The following is a 15,820-nucleotide window of genomic DNA, read 5'->3' as shown; positions in this document are numbered from 1 at the left end:
CGGGAGAGGCACGTACATGGCGCCTGGTTTTACCTAGCCACTGAAAACTAGTTTGCTGGTAGTTGTTCTGGGCAGAGTTCCAAATTTATTTACCCGGAGTAGCCAGAGGCTATTGTAGGAGACATGGGAGTTAATGAGAGAGGTGAATTTCGTGTTAGTGAAAGTAAAAGCCAGAATTCTAAAGGCCCAACAACGTTTTTTGGTAGGTTGAGGAGTGCTCTGTCACTGGAGAGAGATGGGAATGTGTATTCGGAAGGGCCAAGGTAGAAAGAAGTTAAACAGTGGAGGGGACAGAGGAGCCAAGTATCCTTGGATCACAGTTTCAGCCGTGGGCAACAAATGTGCTGTCTGAGAATGCTCATGTGAATTCTGGCACCGCCAATGGGTCTTCTCGACGGGGTGCAGGAGTGGGGGAAGGGCGCGCCGGGGCCAGCGGGCCCAGGGACCCGGGCCGCAGCGCGCGCCACCGCCAGCAGGGGACGCCTCGAGACCGCGGAACTCGTGCCCGGGGGCCTGACGTCAGCGCCCCGCTCGCTCGGGCTCCCGCTCTGGACTCGGCGCCAGTCCCGCTCCGCGCGGCGCTGCTCCGCTACGGGCTCCCGCTCGCCTTGGGCTCGGGCTCGGCTCCGGTGGCGTCGCCTTCCTAGCAGCGGGTCCCTAGGACCGAGGCGGCGGCGCCCCAGCCATGGCCCGTGCTCAGGCTCTGGTCCTGGCGCTCACCTTCCAGTTCTGCGCGCCGGAGACCGAGACTCCCGCAGGTAAGCGCGCGGGGTCCCTCCGAGCTCATCCCGCGAGCACCAGGGGCCGGGGATGGCTCGTCGCGCGTGTCGGAGTGCGGGATGCTCGGTCGTATGCTCCGAGGGTCTGTGACCGCGGTGTCCGTAGTTTGTGTGCAAGCTGAGGCTGCGAGTGTGCTGGCGTGCGTGTTGCCTGCGTGGGGCACCGGGTGTGCTCCAGCTCGTGTCTGCCGGTGTCTGTCGGTGCTGCCAAGTGGGTTGTATATTTGAGTTTCCGTAGCTTGGCTGGAGTTGCGTCTGACACTGTGTTGCATTTGTTGGCTTTTTTGTATTCCCCAGGCGGGAGTGCTGTTGCTGGTGCGTTCGAGAACCCGCGTGTTTGTTTTATGCGTGTGCTGCGAGGGTTCTGTGGATCTTGCTCGAGTGTGGGCCCCGGGAGTGCGTGTGTGGTATGTGTATGTGTGTACAGGCGTGGGAACGGATCTGAACCTGTGTGTCTGTGCGCTGTGTCCACGAGTGTCCCTGTGGGAGCGTTTGGGGTGTGCGGTGCTGTGTGGGTCAGGAGAATGCGTGTGGGGGAGCTTGTCTGGAGTAGATGTGAGTGTGTCGGTGCCCGCTGGCTGCGTGGCTAGGAATACTGCGAGCGTGGGGCGCTCCTGGGCCGTGGTCGAGTGTGGCCGCGAGCCGAGGGTGTGTGTGCATGTGTGAGTGTGTGTATGATCGCGCGCGCGCGCGTGCGTGGCGCACCCGGCCGGAACAAGTTGTCGCGGCAGCGTCCCTCGGAGGCTGGGGCGGCCCTGCGGCTGGCCAGGGAAGGAGTGGGTAGAGACGCGGCCGTGGCCTCCGACTCCGACATTTCGGGCCGTTTGTTGTTTCGCAAGTTCCGCGCGGCGCTGGCTGGCTGCTGATCCGAGGCGGCGCCAGGGCCGCGGGGCGCCCGGGTGGGGAGGACCGCGGGGCGCACCCGGTGCGGGCGGGGCTGCGGCGTCGGGGCCCCCTCAGGGCCTGGCTGGAGGCCGCGGGACGGCCTCCCCATCGTGGCTCGCCAGAGGCGCCGGGAACGCCGCGGTCCCCGGGGACGCTGCCTACGCCTGCTTTGCAACTTTGTGCGGCCTCCCGGCCAGCCGGGTCCGCGCGTGCGGACGTGTGTGAATGTGTGCGTGGGGCTCCCGCTTGACCTGTGGTGTGATCGCACACTTGTGTGTGCTTTGGAGTCTGGCGTCCTTTGGAGGGTGTGTGTGTGTGTGTGTGTGTGTGTGTGTGTGGGCGCGCGCTCGTGTGTGTGTGTGTGTGTGTGTGTGTGTGTGTGTGTGTGTGTGCATTCGCCTGTCTGAATATGTATGTCCAGCGCCCGTGTCTGTGCGTTCGGGAGCGCATCGCATCGTGTGCTGTGTGGAAGGTGTGTCGGTGTGCTTGTGCATGTGCGTGGCCCATAGCCCCTTCCTGAGGCCTGGACCCCCAGGCCTCGGCCCCTCCAGCGGGCGTGCTTCTTCCAGGGCTTTCTCTTCCCCTGGCTCCAGCCACCCGGCGTGGGGTAGCGGGGAGCCGCCTCGGGTGGAAGCAGGGCCGTGACATGCGTTGCCGCCTCTGGCGGGGGACAGACTCCAGGCCGCCTGCCCCAGACAGCTGGCCTCCGGGGATCTAGATCACGGCCCCGCCCCCCCACTCCGGGGGAGGGGTAGCTCCCGGGAGCTGTCCTGGCCTTGCCCTGCAGCTCTGGGACCTTGCTACTCAGCTTCAGTTTTGACCTCCTGGTACCGGAGAGGGTGATCCAGGCAACCTGCCTCTTAGACCATTCTCAAACCTTCTAACCTTCCCCCATTTTGAGATCGAGCCCCTGTACTCTCCCATCCCACCCCCTTCACCTTGATTTGAGAACACACCTGGGTCTCAGTCGCCATGACAGTGGACTGTCAGGATTAAGGTTTGGGAGACCTACTGCAGGTTATTCTCATTCCTGAGCCTCAGTTTCCCCATCTGCTTCGTGGTGTTAATAATGATCGCATGTGATACTTGGTAGAATGTAAAGTCCCCTAGTTGGGAAGACCTGAAGATGGGTTGGAGGGGTGTGGCAAAGCCCGAGAGGCTGATTTGAAGTCAAGGGGAACATGGGTTCAAATTTTGCCTCTGCTTTTTGCTGTGTGTGTGTGTGACCTTGGGTAAGTCACTTTACTTCTGAAGTTCCTGGCACCTTTGTAGCTTTTACTACTATAGAAGCCCGGGGAAGAAGGGGGGTGGCAGCCCCCCTGTCTGCAGTCTAGGCAGTGAATCTAGTCCCCTGCCTACCTCCCTAGTCACCAGGTGGGGGTCTGTGTAGGGTGTCTCTCAGCTGTGCGAACCTGGCACAGTAATTTATCCTATGGTGCTCTGGCTCAATCTGTCTTTTTGGTCACTGGAGCTGTGGACAGCAGGAATGAGGGAGAAGTCTCCAGAGGGCTTGTCAGGACAGCCCAGATTTCTCTCTGGGGCTGAAAGGGGGGCTAGGCAGGAAGCCAGGAGGGTGGCCTGGATCCTATGCCACACCTCCGGGCTGCCTCCTGCCTGTATCTGGTGGCAGGGGAGGTCCATGGCCATGCCCTGTTTTCTGGGGGCACGCTGTTATCTTCCATGCTGTCCCCAGCTGGGCTTGGAGGGTGGCCTCCACACCCAGCCAGGTCAACCAGAGTGGCAGGAGGTGCTTGGGGGCTTCCCTTTGTGTCCTGACGTGTCCTATCCTATGCTTCCGCCACCTCTCCCTTCTCTCCCTCCTCAGCCATCTTCCGCCCGCAGGAAGGCTGCAGCCTCTTCCTTCCACTGTGCCAGAGTTCTTCCTAAAATGCACGGTTTAAACCTCTCCTCAGATCCTCCTCAGAGCTCCTCAGTAGCTTCAGAGTTAAGTCTTTCCCTTGGCTCCGTCAGTGCTCTGGCCCCTGCCTACCTGGCCCACCCCATCTTGTGTTGGGATCAGATGTTCTGGATAGCCTTATTTACCAGTAGTGCCTAGGTGCCCACCGCCCACCGTCTCGTCTCTCACCATGTACAGACCCTTCTTTCCCGCCAGGACTCTCTGATTCCACACCTTCCAATGTGAGTCTCCAGTTTGTCTCTCCGCTGAGGTATCACTTCCCCCTTGGAAGCCTTTCTTGGTTTTCCTCTGTTCTAGCCTAGGAAAGAGAAGGTAGGAGTTGACTGGGTTTTTATATGATATTGGAATTACCATCTCTTAGTCCCGTCACCCTTACGAGACCAGGAAGTCTGTAAGGAAAGTCACTGTGGACCTGAATACTTGGTGCCAGGCACGAGGCCTGAGCCTCCTCGTCTGAATAAATGGATGTGATATCCAAGAGTGTGAATGAAGCTGGGTGATATGGTTCAGTCCTGTAATCCAAGTACTGGGGACGCTGAGGCAGGAGGATGGATTGCAAGTTTTGAGGTCAGCCTGAGTTGCAACAGTGAGTTGCCCATGCTAGCTAGGGCAACCGACATTGTAGTTAAAAAAAAAAAAAAAAAAAAAAAAAAAAAAAAAAAAAGGCAGAAAAGAATGAATGAAGTCAAGTGGGTCAAATTCAGAACTGGAGATGCCCAGATGGGGGCGCAGTGGCTCCACTGAATGTAGACTTGAAGGCTGAGTTTTTTTGCTCTGGTAAGACTCTGGAAAATTCTGCTGGTGGATGGTGTTACGTTGTGAAAAGGCCATGTCCAGAAAGTGTCATCTGGGAGCTATGAGTTAAAGAGGTTGAGTCCCTGGCAGAGGCTGAAGGGAGAGAGCTCTTGAAGGAGGGCCCCTCCCCCAGACGCCTGGTGCTGCCTCCTCTCCCCTCCCCTGGCTCCACCCCTAGCTGCTGGCTCAGCTTGTCCAGTTCAGGGAGTCCCAGCCTTTTGTGATCAGGACGACCGACCGTTGGTGAGGCATCGAGCGAGCGAGTCTCAACCGTCAGTCTGAACGTGGGGAGGAGGGAGGAGAAAGGAGGGAGGAGGGAGGAGGGAGGAGGGCCCATGTGAGGCAGACATGCCTTCAGTCCTCAGTCACAGATGGACCGTGGCCTGGGTAGAGGAGGCCACAGCCTTCCTCCTGGATCCTGAGGGACTGTCTCTGAGCTGGAGAGAAGAGAGGCCAGCATTGTAGGGGTTGGGGGAAGGCAGACAGATGTATACAGGTGTGATTCTGTCGCTTGGGCAGCCAGAGTGGGGCATGTGTGTTTATGCATGTGTGTGACATGGAGGGGCCAGGTGCACAAGGCACATGCATGGCCTGTCAGGGTGCCAAGCCTTCTGGTCACCTTGCTGTGGCTAGATCTGAGTTTGGAGTTGGGAAGAAACAGCTGCTGTGACACCCGAGGAGCCCCCAGTTTCTCATTCCTGGAATGGTACAGAGTTTCTGGGTGCCTCAGAGTGGGTGCACCTATCCCAGGGTGTGAGAATATTGGGGTGTACAGAGGATTGTACAATGGCTCTGATCTGCAGGCTGGTGCCTCCAGGTTCTCTGGGCCCATGGGCATCGGTCCAGATCGCCTTATCCAATAGAAGCTTCCATAGTGATGGCCATGCTCTTTCCTTGCAGGGGTGGCTTCTTACTCACATGTGGCCATTCAATTTAAATTAGGTGCAATTAATTAAAATACTAATTTAGTTCATCAGTTGTACTAGCCAAGTCTCAAGCCCTCAACTGTTACACACTGCTAATAGTTATCAGCATATTGACAAGAAGAGGACCTCCCTGCACTTGTAGAATGTTCTGTGGACTGTGTTTGTCTAAAACAGTGGTTCTCAACCCATGAGTTGAGACCCCTTTGGGTGTGGCAGATCAGATATCCTGCATATCAGATAGTGACATTACAATTCGTAACAGTAGCAAAATTACAAATTATGAAGTAGCAACAAAGTGATTTTATGCTTTGAGGTCACCACAGCACGAGGAATTGTATTAAAGGGTTGCGGCATTAGGAAGACCGAGAACCTCTGCTCTAAAAGGATAAGCTGGCAGAGCTTTAGTGTGGCCTGGGCTCTGCAGAGAGTGGAGCTGGTGTGGACGGTGAAACAGCCCCATACTCTCCCCCTCCCTGCCACAACCTCCATTACATCTTGCCTGTCACCGTAGCTTCTCCTCTGCCCTGTCACCAAAGTGCCCTTTGTGAGTGTTGCTGCCACTCCTTTGCCTCCTCAGCTCCCAAGGCTAAACCGCAACCCTAACATGGCAGGCCAGGCCACGCCTGACCAGCTCTTTCTTTAGGAAAGAGCCTCCTCTGTGTCCCTAGCCATCTGCTTAATAATCCAGACCCCTAGCGTCCACCGCGCCTTTGACAGGTCTCTACCTTTGCCCACTCTGTGCCTTTTGCTAAGACTCTTCTCCCTCCATTCTAGCTCCGTTGGCTGTCACTGTCACAGTAAAGCTGCCCTGCCCCCACCGGACAGTTGGGGTGGACTTGTAAGGCTTGCATGATCACAGGCTGCCCTTCTTCAGCTGGGAGCCCTCTGAGGGCGGAGCAGGGTGTTTGCCATCTCTGGTTCCCTTAGTGGTGTATGGTGGGTGCTCATGGAGTGTTTGTATTGGTTTGAACCCTTGGATGTTACTGGGAAGGCTTAGCGGGGTGGTGGGGGGTTGGGGGTTGGGGGGTGGTGGGTGGTGGTGTTGAAGGGAGGTCCTGGGGTGCGGAGGGCTGTCAGTGGGAGGCTGATAAGCTTCCTTAAGTGGCCTGCAGCATGGTAAGTGTGGGGCACCCCTGTGGTGCCAAGTCTGAAGAAGCTGTGCCTGTGTGGCTCTGGGGGTGGGGTGGGTGAGTCTTGAATAGATTCCCACCACACAAATCCCAGGACTTAGAATTGGACCCAAAGGGGACAAGAGAAAGGCAATTGAGGTGGGGGCGGGTTGGGGCACAGTTGCCGAGAGTTGAAGGCAGAAGCTAGAGAAAGAATTGAGATGGAATAGTGGACACAGCCTCAGTCAAGGCTAGAGGGACAAGTCTGGGGCTGAGAGTGCAGCTGGGGGGAGGTAGCTGGTGATGGCGATGTATGTGAGAACGGGACAGCTGGCAGTGAGGCTGGTGGTGGTGGAGGAATGACTAGGCTGAGGGGTGGCTGGGGGATGCAGATAGGCAGATGAGGGACAGCTGGGGGATATGTGGTGACGACTGAGAGGTGACAGAAGCCTATCTGGAGATGGGCGAGTCTCAACTGAGAGAATGGGATGCATGTTGTTTAGCATGAGCAAGTGTGCATGTTTATGCCAGTGTGTAGCTAGTCCTTGTCCCACCAGGCAGCTCTCAAATCACGACACGGAGAGTTATCATTAATTATGAAAGCTTGGCCGATAGCTTAGGCTTGTTTCTGACTGGTTTAAATTAGCTTAAATTAACCCATCTCTTTTAATCTATGTTCTTTTATGTGGCTCAGTTACCTTTACTTTGTAATGCCCGTGCTGCTTGCTCTGCGTCTCCTGGCATCTCCACCTTTCTTTTTCCCAGCATCCTCTGCGCCTGGAAATCCTGCCTAACTATTGCCTAGCTAATTCATTTAAACCAATTGGAGTGATACATCTTCACAGTATATAAAAAGATTATTTCACAACACGAGTGTGTATCCTTCTTGTCATGTTGTGCTTGTGTGTAAATGTGTGTTTGTGCCTAGAATGTCATAGATCGGAACGTGGGCTCTGAGACCACACCATCTGAATTCTCATTCTAGTTTCCACTGTTTCTCACTGTGTGACATCTGGGTGGGTAATGACCTTTCTGGGCCTTGGAGTGATTCCACTTGGGAAATGAGGATGGAGATGTTATACAGTGCCCAGGATGATGTGATGTCTTTTATATTTGGACATGTTTAGTCTAGAACACATCCTGGTACATAGTGAGCACCCTGTAAGTGTGAATTATTCTTAAATGTGTGTGTGTGTGTGTGTGTGTGTGTGTGTGTGTGTGTGTGTGTGTGTGTTTGCAGGCCTTCCATGTGCTCAGAAAAGTTTGTTCTTGGCTCCTGATGAAGTCCAGGCCTGGGGAGAGGCGATGTTGGTGGTGGATGGGGGAGTGAGGATCCAGGCTTGTTGGGGCAGGCTCTTCTCCTCTCTCTGCCTCCTGTTCATCCCACATCCCATGCCAGGCTCCTCCCTCCCTCTGTCTCTCCTGTCCTGCCCTACCCTGGGCCAGGGGCCAGGGGATGCACTATAATCGTCCAAAAGATTTTCAGTAGAATCCAAATCCATTGTTTGCCTGCCAGTACTCCAAGGTCCTGGTCAGATAGAATACCTGGATAGTGTGCTGAGTTTGGCACCGCCTGCCCTATGGGTGGCGGTGCCTTCATCCTGTGCCCTTGGAGAGTCACTGGAAGATGTTGGAGGGCGAGAGTAATGGTGGACAGAAGCCCACAGAGCAATCGAGGCAGGCTCAGTCTCCATCTGACAGCAGTCCAGCCTGGCAGAACTGGAGGTACTGGGTTTTCCGGGAGGCTGAGTGACTCCCCACCAGGGTAGCCTCAAGAGACTTCTACAGTGCTCCCCACAGCACCTTCGCGATGTACCTACGTCTGCCTCACAATAGACAGAGGCACTGTATCTCAGCCCTGGCCTTCTGGCAGGAGTGCAGCCTGGGTTTCCGGACCTGGTGTCCTGTACTGCCCTATGACTCAGCCTGTGCTGTTCGACTGCACGAATGCTGGGCTACGGTGATGTGGGGCTTTTCCAGAGTCTCTGTGTACTCCATTTTTGCAGCGTCCTGATCACAGCCTCCATCCTGCAGCTGTCCTGCCCTGCACTTTCCTGTGGCTCTCTTCCATGGTGTGGCACTTGCTGCTCTGCTGGATACCAGGGTTACACGGGGAGGGTGGCTCTTACCGTCACACAGCATGACACCCGAGATCAGTGCACGGCTTTCTATAGCCACTCTGCATGTTTACACTGTACAGCAGTCTGTTGCATCAGACGTGTAGACACACCTGGACTTTGGGCACAGCACCTCACATGGCTGCTCACTGCCAACTCACGGCCTACTGCCATTACACTGTATGTTGGCACCCGGTGCACAGCATTTTTGCAGTGGGCATCTGCACTGCCTCGGTCATGTGGACCCTGCTGTTTCAAAGGACAGCTCCTCTGCGTGCTGGCATCACGTTTCAGGAACACAGTCTACATTGCCTCGTTGTCCCACCTTCTCCACTGTCCCTCTCTGGCTATGTGTCTAACAGCCCAGCCTCCACACTGCACTCACCACAGCTGCCCTGAAGCTGCCTCTGTGGCCTCTCAGCATTTCCCTGCGTGTATTACAGTGGAGGTGTCCGGGTATCCGGCTGTGGATAGCTTTCTGTGGCGAGCGGTGGGAGGGTCACATCTCTGTGCGTCCTCAGTGCAATGCCTCTCTGCTTCATATTGCGCATAACTTGGGTGCTTTTTGCTGGACTTGGGGGCAGCTTGAGTTTTGCGTTGCCTCTGAGCCACACAGGACTGCCACCCAGAGAGTCAACCTTGTTATGCATCTGTTCTCTGTAGGGTTGTGTCGCGAGACTTTTCCTGGGGAGATGCGAGCAAACGCGTATTCACTCCACAGACCAAAGAAACAATTCCACCCATGTCTAGCTTGGTGCGTGGAGGAGTTTAATGGGGTTCCTTGCAGAAATACTGGTACCTCGAAGGCAGCTGCATTGAGGAAAAGCCCACCCCAGCATGAGGAATTTCTCCTGAAAGCCTCATCCCTGGTAGCTTGCAGAGAGTCTTCTCTCTCCAGGAGCTGTGACTGCTTATATAACCTCGGAGCGGGTCTCGGGAATCCTGTAACTTCCCAAGCTTCTGGAGCCCGCTAAGTTGTGTGACTGTCTCCTCTCTTCTCCCTCCAAAAGGAGGTGTTTCCATTGAGAGGAAATGGCTTCCTGCCAAGTTGCGAGCACTCCGCTGAGCTTCCAGACCCAGAACCCTTGGAACCAAATCCATCGTTCCATGGGGCATCATCATGGTGCTTCTGTTTTGTGCCACCTCACACCCATCCCTGGAGTCTGCACATACCCTACTCCTGAGGACTACATTTAGTTTCTGTTCAGGGTTAGGTTGCCATCCCTGGTGCTTAGTTCTGTATGGTGTTCCTTCCTTTCCTTCCTGCATCATCCTCTGTAACATCCCTTATGCCTGGGCTAGGCAGACTGTGGTGATGTTTTGGGTATGATCTAACAAATAAAGCTTGCCTGAAGATCAGAGGGCAAAGCCAGCTGCTAGTTAGCCATAGGGGCTAGGCAGTGGTGCCACACACCTTTAATAAGGGATCACACGCCTTTGCTCCCAGTACTTGGGAGGCACACACACCTTTAATTCCAGTACTAGGGAGGTTGAGGCAGGAAATGATGTGGCTGGGTGGAGAAAAGGAATGTGAGGCAGGAGGAGACAGGAGCTCAGTCCTTTAAGGCTGAGGAGTTGGTGAGGTGAGAGGTGGCTGTGGTTTGTTCTTTCGTCTCTCTGATTTTCAACTTTTACCCCTGATATCTGGCTCTGGGTTTTTATTTAAGACCAGTTAGGATTCGTGCTACGGCAGACCCTTTCTGTGAGGAGGCCCGTGTTCTGTACCAGGTCCTATGCTGGTGTCTGGAGCAGAAGAAAGGCTGGAGCCTCCCACCTTGCACTCTGCCACCCCCCCCCCCCAATCTGGTGACATATACCCAAGATGATTGTGGTTCCACGCTGCACAGCCCTGACCGGCTCTTCCGTGCCTAGCGGATGTCAGTGCTGTGTGCTCTGCAGCCTTGCCCAGTATTGTGGGAGTCTGTCCGTTGTGCTCTGTCTTCAGCACACCCCATCGTGGCAGCACACAGCCCTCCCTCTCCCCGGAGCCTGTGCACACCTGCACTGCTCTAGCCTGCACTGTCTTTATCAGGCTGTGGTGCAGGGCATGTGCCCTGCAGAGGATCTATGTGTTCTGCCTGCTGTACTTCTGTACAGTGAGACCCCACTTCATTTTTTTTTAATGGATATATGGTATTCAGCCCTGGAGTGCCAATATAGCAGCCCTCTCGTCGACTCTAGAATTCATAGTCAGTGTTGGCCATAGAGATGGGAAAGGGTCTGCTGTGAGTTCCTCAGCTGCAGCTGGCTTCCTCTCATACTCGGTGGAGATAGCAGGATGTTGGCATTGCTAGGCTCTCTGTTGGCTCCTTAGGTGGTTCCAGCTTTCTCAGCCTGTGGCCAGCCCTGGGTGGTCTCCCTGGTTGCTGAACTCTGTGTGGTTAGATGGGTATTTTACTGCCAACCCTAATGTGTTTCTTATCAGTTACTCAGGGCTCTGGTAGTCAGGTCTGGGATACCTGCCTCATCTTGGATATGTTAGCCTAGGGCTAGGCTGTAGTCACATCATTGACTTGGTGCAGCTGGTCGAGGTTAGACCAGCTAGGATGTTGGTGTTAATAAGTCTGGGCACAGTTGACCATCTGCTATATACAAGGCTTGGGGATGGGGTTCAAAGGCATCAGAGCTAGCCCCTGACTTCAGGAAGGGAGGAGGTGAGAGCTAAGCAGGGCTGAGTAGGGCTAGGATGTCCAGGGTTGAGTTCAATAGCTTAGAAGAGGGAGGGATGGTGACCAGGCTGATGTTGTTGCTGGGGTTGTCTATGGGGTCCCTAGGCTATGGTTGGGTTGGGCCTGGCAGTGTGAGGTCCCAGACTGAATTTACCATGTGTCTAGAGAAGTTTTGTTTCTTCTGGGGCTACCCTTGGGAACTGGACGTTTTGTTGACAAAACAGAGAGAATGAGAATCTCATTGCAAACAAGCTCTGTTTAAGCAGGGTCTTCAGAAAACACAGGGCTGCAGGTGCAGTAAGCCCAGAGCACGTGCCTTGTCTGCCCTGGCTAGAGGAGGAAGGGCTGGTGCATCACACACACACACACACACACACACACACACACACACACACACACACACACACACACACCTCTTTCTGCCCTGTACAAAGACGCACCTCCCCTAAGCTCATGCCCACTGTAGAATGTGTCTGTGTATTTCTGCTCGTAGGTATGTTCCATGAACCAACTTTACAGTATTTCTGAGAGCCCAGGCTGGTAGACACCCGTGCCCTCATATGCACACCTTTCCCTGAGGACACCTACAGTTATTGTTGTTATTGTTATTACTATTACTATTGGTTTATTTGAGATAGGGTCTCATGTAGCCCAGGCTGGCCTAGAAACTCGTTTATGTACCTGAGGATGACCCCAAACCCCCAATCCTCATGCCTGTTCTTCCATCTCTCAAGTACTGGCATCGGAGGAGTGCACTACCACACTTGGCATTTGTAAACTCACACAAATGAAATCAGAGTCGTAACCCCTGCTTCTATTTTATAGTTGAGGAGCTGAACTGGGCCTGGCCTAGAGACCCAGGGCTGGGGCTGGCCAGAGATCAGTGAGAAGGGGTCATGCTGTCTAAGAGGTCACCCTGGTTGGAATAGTTTCCTCCTGACTGTAGTCAGAGAAGGCAAGTCACATGCCCCAAGTCATGAAGGGACCCCGGGACACAGCAGGACTAAGATGCAGATTCCCTCTTCTGCAGTTGAGTGTTTTTGTATCAGTGGTCCTGTCAGGCCCACAGCTAGGTACACACACACACACACACAAAGGGGGTAGAGAGAGAGACAGGGAGAGGGAGAGGGAGAGCCCTGGGGGGACCCCTCCCAGGCCCCTTCAGAGGTTGCTAGTCCCTGACATCATCAGGCCCAGAGCATGCCTGCCGGATGTGGATAAGCCATCCCCCTTCTTCCCAAATTGTGGTTGACGGTTGCTTAGGCAACCGCCTGGCCAGATTGGGGAGATTAGCAAAGGAATGTTGCTGGGCCAGTTGGAGCTGAGGCTGGGGGAGCACTGGGGTCCTGCATTGATTCAGCCCATCCTCTCTGAGAGCTCTCTACAGAGATGAGGTACCCAAAGAGGGATCTAGTCCGCTCCCTGTCCGCAGTCTAACTTAGACTGTGCCTTAGGGACTTGAGTTAGGGAAAGAGAATGTGCGTGTGCGTGTGCGTGTGCGTGTGTGTGTGTGTGTGTGTGTGTGTGTGTGTGTGTTTGTGCCCATGCACATGCGTGTACACATTCTCTTGACTGGAGTGTGTGCTGTTTGTATCCAGGATGAGACTTCTGGTCTCCTTTCTTGCCAATCTGACACCAGGCTCCAGACCATTTGGTAGCTTGGTCTCTAGTTTCTGCCTGACCCTGTTGCGCTCTGGAAAAGACACCTGCTCGGACCATCAGAATCCAGGCATTCCTTGCTCCAACACCACCTGTGGCTCCCCCGATAAAAATGAGGTTCCACTCCTTACCCTGGCGTCCAAGGCTTTTTAAGAACTGGCCTCAGCCTCCAGTTTCCCATCATGTCAGCCAGCCTGAGCTCCTCCCTGTGCGGGGGACAAACCCAGCGACCTTCCTTCCCCCCTTCACGCCTGTGGGTCTAGGCTCAGCTCAGATGTAGCTTCCATGTGCCGACACCCCTTTTCTTTTCTTTGTGTCCTTTCCCCACCTCATAACCTTGGCCCTTCTTAGCTTTTATTTCTTCACCTTTGCTTAGGTGGGAACCACCCCCCCCCCAGAGCAAGATAGAATTCCTTTTCCTTCCCAGCCCCCCTCCCCATGTTGGGGATCAAACCTAGGGCCTCACATATGCTAGGCAAAGCTCCTCTATCACTGAAGTCCACCCCCTGCCCTTAATCATTCTTAAGTCTCTCCTAGTGGCCATCACTGGTCATCCTGCACCGCATTGTCTCGGGAGACATGTCTTGTGTGTGAAACCAGATCGGGGTCTTATTTTGTCTGTGTCTACTCTCCTTGGATAGAGACAGGAGGTTTAATTTGTGTCTTCTGCACATTGCTTCTGTGTGGCCCCTGCTCGTCTCACACGAGCCGTCTGTAAGATAAGAATAACAACAACGCTACTTTCTAAATATGAGTTCCTCATGCGCATTGGTCATGGTGGTAATTGGCGCCCCCTTGTGGTGGTGCTGAAGCCCTGGCCGGAGGAACTAACTGGCTGTTCCTATCCCTGAGAGAGCTGGGGAGGAGGTGAGACCTGTTCTGTGAGAGAGAGATGGAGTTGAACAGGGCCTGGCTTAGAGATCCAGGGCTGGGACTGACTAGAGATTTGTGAGATTGGTCACCCTGGCTAAGAGGTCACCCTGGATGGTGTCAGTCACCCTGACCGTGGTTACATAGAGAGGGCAGGAGTCAGCGAACCTGGTGGCTATTTGATTGACATTAAAAGGGAGTGTCATATGGATAAGACTGGGGCCACTCTGGCCAGGCACAGTCAACAGGGAGCCACTCTGGCTAAGGTGGGCCTGGGAGGGTCAGTCACCTGGCAGAACCATGTAATTGTGGTCTGAGTAGAGACCCCAGTCTGACTGGTAGTCTGAGGTCAGTAAGCTCTGGGTGGGGTGGGAACGCTGTCTGGTCATGTGCCTGGCTCAGGACTGATGGAAAGAAACCGCAGGGCTGGCTACCTCAGGCCTGCCAGGGCACGGAGGTGGGGGGCGGGGGGGGGGGGAGATGCCTGGGGCAGACACTTTGCCTTTGTATAGGAATCAGAAGGGCCTGACTCCAGTCTGGGATCTAAGTCATGCTTTTTCCTACAGTCTGCCCCAGTGGTTGGCTGGGACCCTCAAGGACAGGAAGTAAGTGCTCCCCTCCTCCAGGAAGAACACTCACTGGCCACCCTTTCTTTTTGTGCTGCATGCACGGTGGGCCCTTTTCAAGGGGGAAGCTGGGGCCCTTCCAACATAGATGACATTAAAACTCACCTCATGCCTCAGGGCACAGCGCTGACTGGAGTTTTTCAAACAAAGGGACAGAAAAGCACCACGAGTTTCCTGCACAGATTTCCCTGCACCCATCTGCTTGGTGTAGGCTCTCGTACATCTCATTCTTTCTCATTCTCTGGTGGGGTTCAAGGAGATGAGAGACCCCCCCCCAAAGTGACAAGCCCAGTCATGCCTGGCTCTGCCTGTGTGTTTTCATGTGCCGACTTACAGGGCCGGTGGAAACATGCAAATGGATGAGACACAGAGGGAGGCCAGTCATTGCCTGCCCTGTCTGTGCCACTCACCTGCTGGCTTCTTGTCTGTCCCATCCTCCTTTCCTGAGACCTAGAAGAAACTCATTCTGCTCCTCCTCATGTGTCTGGGGAGTGTGGGCTTTGGATGGGCATGGATTCAAATCCGGTTTCTTTTCCTCATACAGGAACCAATGGCATGCCTAAGCTGGTGTTTCCTGGGTGCTCACATGCATTGATTTTTGTGAATCTTCAGCCATCCCATGTGTGGATGGGGAAACTGAGGCTCAAAAAGAGGAAGCAACTTGCCCAAAGTTGCTAGGGATGGCAAATGGCAAAGTCAAGATTCAATCTCAAGTCTGTCCCAAGTCCCCATCGTCCACCACTGAGCTACTGTACTGTACTATGGGCAAATATCTTTGCTTCTCAGAGCCTTGGTCACCTCATCTGTCAGATGGGTCTGACAGGCAAACAGGACAGGCCTGGCCTGATTTCCTGCCAGTTCTCTGCACACTGTTCAGTTTGCTGGGGCTGCAGACGCTATGCTGGGGAGGGGGTGCAAGGCCCAGCTCAAATCCCTTCCTGAACCAGGCGCCTTGGGTTTATTTGGTACCAACAAATAAATCCAGGCGCTGATGAACCAGCTGAGGTGCAATGGACCTCACTACCAACTGAGGGATTCACACACATCTCAGGTCCCTCCTTCACTTCTCCGTCATCCGGATTATTAATCTTGGTCTCCGGTCACCAGAATTAACACAGTCACATATGTGTTCAGTCCACATAGGACCATATGCTGTCATAATCCTGGGGACAGAGATCTAAGTTGATTGACTTTGGGCAGTGACCGAATCCCCTTAGTGTCTATCAGGCTGTCACCTGACACAGGAGATGGCATTCTGCATCTGGTGCTTAGCATCCTGCTATGCTGGGCTCCATCTCCCAGCCAGTAAAACAGGATGAGTCTGGTGCTGCTCTTGTAGGTTGATTTGTACAATGATAATGATGGCTGGTTTTATTAAGGAGGGTCTTGTTGGATGATTGAGCTGTTGGGGATCCTGGGATGAGGTGGGGGAATGGGCAGTGGAAAGTCTTGGTGTTGGAAAGGGAC

At 54.4% G+C, this 15,820-nt stretch overlaps 1 protein-coding gene across 1 annotated transcript in view; it reads left to right on the top strand.

The window, feature by feature from the left end:
* The first annotated feature begins 639 nt into the window (after nucleotides 1–639).
* Ptpru (protein tyrosine phosphatase receptor type U) overlaps nucleotides 640–15,820 on the top strand; it is a 78,461-nt gene continuing 63,280 nt past the window's right edge. Inside the window, exon 1 of the mRNA XM_059255075.1 lies at nucleotides 640–758. Within this exon, the coding sequence (XP_059111058.1) occupies nucleotides 686–758 (73 nt within the window). The 5' untranslated portion in view covers nucleotides 640–685. The remainder of the gene's footprint in view (nucleotides 759–15,820) is intronic.

The sequence above is a fragment of the Peromyscus eremicus genome, chromosome 2, assembly GCF_949786415.1.
Source record: "Peromyscus eremicus chromosome 2, PerEre_H2_v1, whole genome shotgun sequence".
NCBI lineage: Eukaryota > Metazoa > Chordata > Mammalia > Rodentia > Cricetidae > Peromyscus > Peromyscus eremicus.
Note: the sequence above shows the minus strand (reverse complement) of the source record. Positions and strands in the feature narration are given on the sequence as shown.